Source organism: Rhizopus delemar, genomic scaffold (genome assembly GCF_000149305.1).
Source record: "Rhizopus delemar RA 99-880 supercont3.6 genomic scaffold, whole genome shotgun sequence".
NCBI lineage: Eukaryota > Fungi > Mucoromycota > Mucoromycetes > Mucorales > Rhizopodaceae > Rhizopus > Rhizopus delemar.
Window position 1 is genome coordinate 925,266 of NW_027137832.1, and position 10,015 is coordinate 935,280.

At 34.7% G+C, this 10,015-nt stretch overlaps 2 protein-coding genes across 2 annotated transcripts; one reads left to right on the top strand and one right to left on the bottom strand.

Moving 5' to 3' along the window:
* Nucleotides 1-4,203: 4,203 nt before the first annotated feature.
* On the bottom strand, nt 4,204-4,992 carry RO3G_08351 (uncharacterized protein; the record flags this gene model as incomplete). Its single annotated transcript, XM_067662941.1, has 3 exons — nt 4,204-4,377; nt 4,443-4,921; nt 4,989-4,992. The coding sequence occupies 3 exons, from the start codon at nt 4,990-4,992 to the stop codon at nt 4,204-4,206; spliced, it is 657 nt and encodes a 218-aa protein (XP_067519042.1).
* A 3,599-nt stretch (nt 4,993-8,591) lies between these two features.
* RO3G_08352 (uncharacterized protein) lies at nt 8,592-9,524 on the top strand (the record flags this gene model as incomplete). The annotated part of the gene is made up of 2 exons (XM_067662942.1): nt 8,592-8,783; nt 8,862-9,524. 2 exons carry the CDS (start codon nt 8,592-8,594, stop codon nt 9,522-9,524), a joined length of 855 nt encoding a protein of 284 aa, XP_067519043.1.
* Nucleotides 9,525-10,015: the final 491 nt, after the last annotated feature.

The following is a 10,015-nucleotide window of genomic DNA, read 5'->3' on the forward strand; positions in this document are numbered from 1 at the left end:
AGTTCTTTTGATAGAGTAAATTGTATTTGAGTAGTGACCACCAGATCTTATTAGATCAATAAGGTTAAGTGTGAGATTGTTTGATAAAAGATAAAAATAAAAGGGATCTTTCTTGATTTGTGATAACTCGGGTATCAGATCAGAAAGAATAAGTAAAAATAAAAAGAAAAGAAAAGGTTATTGTGACCCAATAAGAAAAGATTGCTTTTTAAGCGTAAGAAGATTTGATTTATTGGATATCGAATATTTGTTAAAAATAATGTAATTTTTATTGCTTTAATGGCTTGAGATTTGAATAGGCTTTTAGATTGATAATAGAGTTGATAATAAGATTTGATAAGAGTTTTTAAAGGTAGATTCGTTGCTAATAGTGACCACCAGATCTTGTTGAGTTGATCAGACTTGTTTGTAGTAATTTAATAAGAGTTTTTGTCATGTTTTGACATGTCAATAAGATAACAGTCTTATCAATCTAAGCTAAATCTTTACAAATGAGTTTGAATAAGAATAGATCCTGATAATTACCAACTGCCCTGAACAGCCAAGTTTCACTTTCATCTCAACAGTTGATTATTTACATCAGTTTATAAAATTTTTCTTATACATGTCAAATCATATCGGTCGTAACTATCCTTTGTCATCTAATCTCAGGTCTTGCTCAACTAATATAAATAGCCTTCGAATCTTTCTTTAATAAAAAGTATTCGACTTTAGAACTATTGTTCGGTCTCGTTAATTCTTCTTTGTCTATTTTAAATACTTAAAACACTTCAGTTTTGAAAGTGTTTACAATGAAGATAATTTGCTTCAAGGGACTTGTCTTGCTTGTGTTTTAAGAGTGTTATACCAAAAGATTCAGGGATAAAAATACTTGGTTTATTGATAAAATATATTTATATTGTTAAAAAAAGTCAAGTTAAGTCAAGCTAAGTGAAGTTTTCAAAAAGAGAATAAAAAGCTAGGCTTTTTATAAGCAAAAAATATAAAATTCAATTTTTACAAAAAGTAAAAAATATTGACGAAGGTTAAAAATCTTGAAGTGGTTAAAAAATATTTCAAAAGGTTAAAAAAATATCAAAAGGTAAAAAATATATCAAATGGTTAAAATTTTGTCAAATAGGTAAAATAATGACAATTTGCAAAGTGGTTTACAAAACGTCAAAAATTAAAGCTTGAAAGTAGTTTCGGAGTTCACATCTTCATAATCATAGCTACAATAATCATCTTATTTATATAAAAATATGGGGCGCCTTTTGTCTCTTGTCATGAACTGTAAATCACAGTTCATGTTCTTCATCCAAACTGTAATTATTCATGCTTGTATCGGGGACTAAATTCTCGTTCGTGCAACACTAGGAAGGAGTCAGTCCTAGGATGGACTCAGTCGTAGGAGGGACCTCAGTCCCTGAAGATAAACCAAAAAAAAAAAAAAAAAAAATTCAAAAATAGACAAGCACAAAAAAATAATAATCATATAAATATCCCTCTTATAATTTCATTTAACTATACTGAACTTCACTTTTAAAAATATTTTTTATTCAAATAAACATCGAGTTCCTCTTTATTAAAACTCTTTGATCTTTACTTTATAACTCAAGCAAGTCAAGTCCTTTGAAGTCAAGTTATCTTCATCGTATCACCTTTATATTCTCTTATCAAGAAAACTCTTTATTATCTTTTACTGTTTGATCTACAATAAAAGATCTGGTGGTCACTTACTACAAGCAAACCAAATTTATTCATTTAAACACAAATCTTTGATCTCAAATTCTTTTACACTCTAAAGAAAAGTCAAATTTACTTCTAAACTCTTAAGGCCATAACGAGAAAAACGTTAAAATTACAGCATAAAGCGGTGGTAGGCAAAGCAGGTCAGGGGCAAGACCTTGTTACACGAGAAGAAATAATCTGTAAAAGAAGCAGAGGGAGGCTATAGGGCAATGGATAAGCGACTGAACGCGCGAGGATAATTGTGGCAATAAACGATCGCAAGAACATAGAGCTGACCATTGTCGAGTAGGTTTTTTTTAAAAAAATGGGGGCCTAGTGGGTACCGAGGGCAATGCTGGCAGATTCAAAGGTAATATAATCTAGACTATAGGACAATAGAAACAAAACAAGAGCATAGGGCTACAAGAGGGATGTTATTAGGCAGGGATGTGTACAAGCAATGGTATACAATAAAAATTTGTTTTTCTTCTTTTTTCTCTTTTTTTGTTGATATAGAGTAGAGTAAAGCCAGCGGTCAAAGAATTTCAGTCCTTGAAGATAGTGTTGAAAGAAGACAAACAGTAAAGATTTTTATTGTGTCCACGCGTAACAATCTATTTGAAAACGGAGTATTGTGACGAAGAAGGCAGTCAGGTTGTATAGAACCCTTCCGACGCAAGTCGTTTTAGCGACTTAAGTCAACAAAATGACTTGAGTCGTTAGACCGAAGACTTTCAGTCTAAAGAAAAATTAATCTAAAAAGCAGAATCAAGAAAACAAATTTTATATAAATATCCATATCAATAAAGAATCACTTATATCTTATATCCAGACTCTTAGTTGAGCTATTTGAACCTTTTTTTTTTCTATCTTGCAACACACTTTTTATCGATCTTAACAAACAAGGTCTGGTAGTCGCCATCTATATCAAGCTTCCGCTTAAAATTTATAACAACTCAAATAAGATTTTTCTTACGAAATACTCCAAATAACAACTGAATAAATCAAAAACATCCAATAACCTTATACTCAAACCACAAGTATTTATCCTGTAACAGTATCAATTCTTTTGCTTGAAAACCAATATGACGAAGCAAATGATAATATTAATGCTGTTGCACGAACAATGGTTTAGTCCCCGATACAGTCATGTATAACGACAGTTTGGATGAAGAACATGAACTGTAATTTACAGTTCATGACAAGAGACAAAAGGCGCCCCATATTTTTTATATAAATAAGATGAATGTTTTTAAACAAATAACAGACATTCAATAAATCAAATCTTCTTGCGCTTAAAAAGCAATCTTTTTTTATTTTTATTTTTACCTACTCTTTTTGATCTGATAACCAAGTTATCACGAATCAAGAAAGACCCCTTTTGTTTTATCTTTTATCAAACAATCTCACTCTTAACCTTATTAATATATAAAGATTTGATGGTCACTATTTAAAGCCAAACTACTCTATCAAAAGAACTTTAAACATTCAATCAAGTTAATCAAACTCAAGCCATTTAAGACTTCAAACCTCAAATTAAACAAATCTACATCACTTTAATACAATCCAAATCCCAAGTACTAACAAGTTACAGTGCCAATGATGATTGCGGTTTGTGAATCCTTATTTTGGATCTATTCAATTTTTTGAATTTTATTCAGTATTTGAACCTTATTTCAAAAATCAAATCTTATTTTCCTTTGTCTATAAAATAGACAAGTTTTTGTTTCTATTTTACTTTACTTCTCTTATATCTATTTATCTTAAACAATTTAAATATATTTTATCAATAAATCAAGTATACTTATCCTCGAATTTTTTGGTAAAACACTCTTGAAACACAAGCACGACAAGTCACTTGAAGCCAATTATCTTCATTGTAAACACTCTTAAAACGCACATCAAGTTTGATCTACTTAACAAGATCTGTCGATCATTACTGACAATACCGATTTACTTAAAAATCTAAACCTGCATACAAACAAGAAATTGCAGTATTGAGCTTACATGTGAGATTTGGTGATTACTACTTATATCAAGCAATCGCTTAATTTCTATATCAAACAACAACTTACAAGGCAATTCTAACCTTAAAATCAAATTTCACAAACAAACTTTACCAAATTAACCTATAAACCTATAAGACATCAGAAAAATAACAACACAAATGGTGTTTTCTTGTTTTTATAACCTTTTATTTTTTGCATAAAAACGGTTATCATTTTTTTTTTTTTTTTTTTTTTATAAAAATAAAGCAATTCTAAAAGTAAATAACTCATAAACCACTCCTTATAAGTTTATTAAAATGCGTATTGCTAAATTTTAACAACTTATTTCTGCAATGCTTCACAAAATAAAATATGCACAATCACTTATCTAAACACGTCTCATTTTAAATAAAAGACAACCTTAAAGAAAACTGTAATGGTATTTTATTATAAAAAGCAAACTACCACCTTGCTGGATTAATATAGGATAAAACATATATTCATCTTATAAATTATGAGACGTGATACGAAATTTACATGGAACAGGCTTATTAGTAACCCCTAATTCTTCAGAGCAGTTCAAATCAACATAGATGGGATTACCGTGTGAACCAATTTCATGCTCAATCTTGAACTTGGGAAAGAAACAAACGCAAAAATTGAACAGCTCCATTTCTGCCTAAGTAACAACGTTTTGCTTATTAGCGCAAAAAAAATCTTTTCTTTTCGTGTGCGTATACTTACTAAATGAATACCAGGGCATATTCTTCTTCCCCATCCAAAGCCAAAATGGTCTCGATCCTCAATCTTAGCATTAGCTGCAGCTCCCATTCGTTTGGTGTTCATCATGAATCTTTCTGGCTTAAACACTTCAGGATCATCGTAAACATCAGGGTTTTCGTGCATGGCAGCCATACTACTGATAAGAACAGCACCTTTTGGGATAAAGTAGTCATTTACTACGACATCTTCAGAAGCCATATGAGGAAGGCCAAAATTCAATACCAGACGGAATTGCATGATTTCCTTTTGTACACAAATGGCATATGGAAACTCGTCACGATCTTGGTGAAAGTAAGGCACACCACCAAGTGGATTTTTAAATTTCCATATGTCAAGCTCTGCAACAATTCTTGATTGAACATCAGGCTTTTGTGAAAGGATAGCAAATGACCAGTATAAAGTAGTAGCTAAAGTTTCCGTACCAGCAGCAATAAAATCGCCTGTATAATAAAAAAAAAAAGGGAAAAAATTCTTAATAAAATAAGAATAAAATATGGTTATTCGTACTCATAAAAACAAGGATGTCATCTTCATCAATCAGTCCTTCTTTTTTCATCTTATACATGCTTTTGACCAGTGTAACCTCCTCTCTGTTTAGAGCATCTTGTATGAACTTATTATATACATCATCATGAAATTGTTTAACAAATTTTTGTAGCTTTTTCTCTGTACCCATAAACATATCTATCCACCCAAAGTAAAGGAAGAAGGAGCCTATGTCTCCCGCTGCACCTACAAGAGTAGACGCATCACTTGGAAAGCTGATTAACATTTGAAATTTGGGGTCATTAATATCGTCCTAACAAATGCCTACTCCCATTGTCAAAACGACATTCATTGACATCAACTCCGCTTGCTTATCTATGCTAACCATGTCACCTTTTTGAGAAGCTTTAATTAATCGATCCATCAAGCTATCTGCCTCAGCTTCTGCCAAATCGCAAAATATCAATAGAACTAGAGCTCAATAGAGAAGCAACTCGTGAAAAAAAAAAGAGTTTTTTTGTTTTTTTTTTGTTTATTGAAAGATTATACCTGCTTTCCTCTTATTTTTCCATTCCGGGCCATACTGAGAAAACGCAATTCCTCTAGACAAATTATTAAATAAATACGAACTCACTACTATGCCTTTACTGTGCCTGTTATTTTTACCATAAATGTCTACACTAAACCGATGATAAGGTCTAGAAGAAGTACTGCTTCCTGCCTTGACAAAGACATCGTGAGCCAGATTTGGATCGCTAATCAAAATCCACAATTGAGTCCCTATATTGATTTTGTAAATAGGCCCTGTCTCTTTATGCCATTTTGTGATTTGCTTTGCTGGTGTGCTACCCAAAGAAAATATATGGCCTACAATAAACAGCCAATTTAACAAAAGATTACCTGGATAAAGATATTTATTTACCAAAAATAGGCAACTTTATTGCTTGAGGGGGATATGGAATTTCTTTATTTCCTTGGTCAATAAACAATAACAAGAAAGAAGAGCTGCACAAACAGGCAACAGAATATATGTATTCTGTTTTAATATGCCTACGTCCATATTAGAAATATTTTATTTTGAAAAATTCATAACAGAAAAAGAGTGAAAATCTTAAAAGGCTATTTGTAGTCTAATGAAGAGTTTCAGGTGACTTTCCATCTTTTATTAGCAACCATGGCACTCTAGCTTTTTGTTTGGCCTAAATGGGCCACATCCCGTTGTCCGTATGCAAAACGGGCCGTTATCCGTCATACACCGTGCATTATTTTTTAACTGTTTACAAGTTACACAGTGGTTGCCATAGCAATCAGAGAATCACTCGTCTGAAATGATCATCAATTGCAGAATGTTTGTTACTCTACTTTTGTAATACAGTACCTTCTCTACCCTAACCCTATTCCTAGCGTCAACTTTCTATTCGAAGACGTATAGCCTTAGCTAACAAGTTAACACTGTCCAAACTGTAATACTCATTACGTGTAGTATCACTGACCAAACACTTTTTTCGACAACTCCAGTCTGCAATTTACCCGTCTGTGATCAAAGGTATTAAATCTGGATTTTGTTACACTCTTCTGTACCATCCTCTCACCAAATTTGGACTCGGACTGCTAGACCCTTTGATCCAACAATTTGCTTGCAGGTTCAATTGTTATGACAATTGTTTCAAACTGATGGTCTTGTGTCTTGCAACCAAGCCTATCTGAAAGATTTTGTTCGACGCTTTCACTCCATGGGCACCACTTCATTGTTGTCTTTATTCTTTCCGTCCTTTCAAGTCGATTTCAACGTCTTTTTTGAGGCTTTTCTATCTTCACTTCATGCTGCTATGGACACCTTCCTCAAAGGATGACTTTTAAAATGATCGGTGCAATCCATCCACCTTGTTGAATCTGCCCCCTTGTGGTACTTTTCTAGGAAATCCCCACAAATCACTAGTTCATGAGCCATTCACGCTCGAAAATGCAGGCATACTTTTTTTCCCACTTACGACAGCTCCTTCCAAAGGGTTCAACCTCTCTTACAACTTGACTCGCCACCACATCCCTTCGATTATTCGTCAGGTTAGTTCGAGGTTTGTAGTATAGAATAATGCAACTTAACAGCATGCTCTGGTATTTGGTTTTGAATTCATCCCCAGACCCAGGCAGAGTTGATGATTCCCCATTTGTTACTTGCCTGACTAGATTTGTTGATTGGCTTTCCTTTTACCTTCTAATCTATCGCCAAAAACTACAAGGAATTATGCTTTCCTATTCGCCTTTTGCCTTACCTTCTGCCAAGTGGACAAAGCTTTGGTCCCTGAAGATCTTACCTGAAGTTTGAACGCTTTAGTTCCGTTTTATATACCAAAAGGTACGCTGTCAAGAATCTGTCTCACAATTCAACCCTGATGTTTCTGCTGCTTACACACTTTGTCACACTCCAATGGAAAATATTAACCATCTTATGATTGAATGCTTCTTCAGATGGTCAATTTGGAAGGACGTTTTCTCTAGATTTGCACCCTGCCTTCGGTTTTATACTGAGGATGTTAACGCTACTTCACAGAACATGAGCTGTTTCGACTTTGTGAGTAATAGTCTTTTACTACACTCAACACTAACACTGACTCTTATAAAACCCGCTCATTTTGGTCTAGTTATATCTAAGTTTTTCTTATATTTTATAAAAAAAAATACACGCCCAAAAAAATCGCTTAAAAGAACAGAGAAGGTAAGAATAAATATGTAACTTGGCATAAAATAATTGTTCACACTTTAATCAAAGTGCAGTTAAAACCAATCAAACCAAAAATAAAAACCGTAAATTAATTCACGGTGAAGTACTAATTAATAAAGAAGCCAATCAGCAGAGAATAGCTAACGCCCAAAACCCTAGGTTAAATTGTTCCAAAATTCATTGGGTATTGTAACTCTTTTTAATTGAAATACAAAAATAAGGGAAAGGCCTTTCTAGGTAGCAAGAAAAATAGTGTTTATTGATAGAAAGCAAGGGGAAAATCAATATTGATTTTGAATGATACTGAATGGTACTGCGCTAGAGGTCATTTGTTAAAATAGTAAGAATAGAACTGCGATTAATATCACATGCTATTTTAGCCATAGAGGGTTTCCATGGTAACAAATCCTCCATGTGATATGCAGCATGACTTAGACATTCAACAAGAACGTAGACTGCTTTTTGAAAAATTTCTCCTTAAAAAAACTATAAAAACTTGCATTTTTACCTTTTTCTTTTTTTTTTTTTTTTTTTTTTTTTTTTTTTTTCATTTATCATTAATTCAACAAGATCATTCATTCAAAGATCATTCAATTCATTCAGATTCAGTACTGAACTTCTTTCGTGTTTCAAATTTTACGATAACTTTGAAACGCAACCTAAAATTATTCGTGTTTGTAAACATCCAACTGCTTATAACTACCCCCAACACCAGTCTATATATATCTTTATAAGTTCGTTCTTTCCTTACCATGGAAAACGCAAATCAATCAGATTTAGCCACCACGTTGGCTAATCTTTATAATATGGTCCATCTGCTCACTGACCAGATCGCCGAACTAGTCACCCGTTTTGACTCAATAGAGTCAGCTAATCATCACCTCAACAAGGAACTCGACCGAATGACTGCAGTTGTCACCCAATTGACCGCCTCCAATACTGCTGCAAAGTCTAAAAACAAGAAAACCACGTCCACCACTGCCAACAGCCATTCCAATGGATCGCAAGTAACTCAAACTCGTGGCACGGAGGCCAGTCAATATGCTCCCAAGATCAATACCAATGCCACGGACCCCACGACATGGGTTACTGTAGTGAAGAAAACGCCCGACAAACGAGAGCTTTCGCATGCCCATAAACGGATTGCTACTGCACGAGCATTTACCGCCTAGTCCACCGAGCTCAATGGATATGATACTATCTACATTCCTAGATCTCGTCGTTTGAGCCGCACTGAGATAAGACGTCGATTCCATCGGTTGGGCATTGACCTTAATCGCATCATAGATATAAGTCTCCCTGCACGTTCTGTCATTGGGCTCTTAGTTCATCAGGCCTTCAAATCAGAACTCGTCGCAAACCTACAGGAATGTCACATTCCAATCATCCCTGACTTTTCTCCGTCGGCACCTGAGCATATTGCCGACCCTAAGTACAATAATTGCTCTGTTGGGGAACGTACCAGACTCGGACAGGCACTTCACCAAGATCGATGCATCCGCACTTTGAGATTCATTCGCCCTCACTTAACTTCTAGTGTCGCACGATATTTCATTGCTCAGCAATGGATTAACGAGACCTTAGCGACCGACATCATCAAAGATCGTGTCCCTCAACCATTGAAGAAGCGCAAAACCGAAGATTCCCCCTCTATTATTGATACCTTTAGCAGATTCCGTCCAACGCCTGCTAATCAAGATTCCGATGATATGGAATTGGAAATTGGCGAAGAATTTGCACCTGGAGCCTTTGATTCAGACTCTGAAAATGAGAACGATACCCAAATCAAAGACAGCACAGAGCACTCGAAGACGCCCATTCACTCATCCCAATGAGAGAGGAACGTCGATCAACTTCGGTAAAGATAGGCTCTATCAACTGTCGGAGTCTATCCAAACTATCCGATATACCCAGAAGACAGTCTTTTACTAACTTCCTCCGCCATCAATCCTTAGATATTCTAACTATGCAAGAAACACATGCCGCTCCTTTGGATATCCAAAAATCCTTAAATATGCTATTACAGGCAAACTCAAGCTGCTGGTCCTCCCACTGTGGTATTGTTTCTCTTAACAAAAATATTACTATCACACCAGTCTTGTCTGCAATTGATCACCGCTTTTTGATTGGTAATGTTAGCCATGTCCACTCCAAATTTTCTCCTTTCTATATTATGACCATCTATGCTCCTGCCGAACCAATCCATCGACGAAAGTTTTTCACATCTTTGGCTGAATTTACACCTCTGGTTTCCATCATTCAGTCCACCTTATGTCGATTGTTAATCACTGGTGACTTCAATTACTCTCCACTTACGCGTCATGGA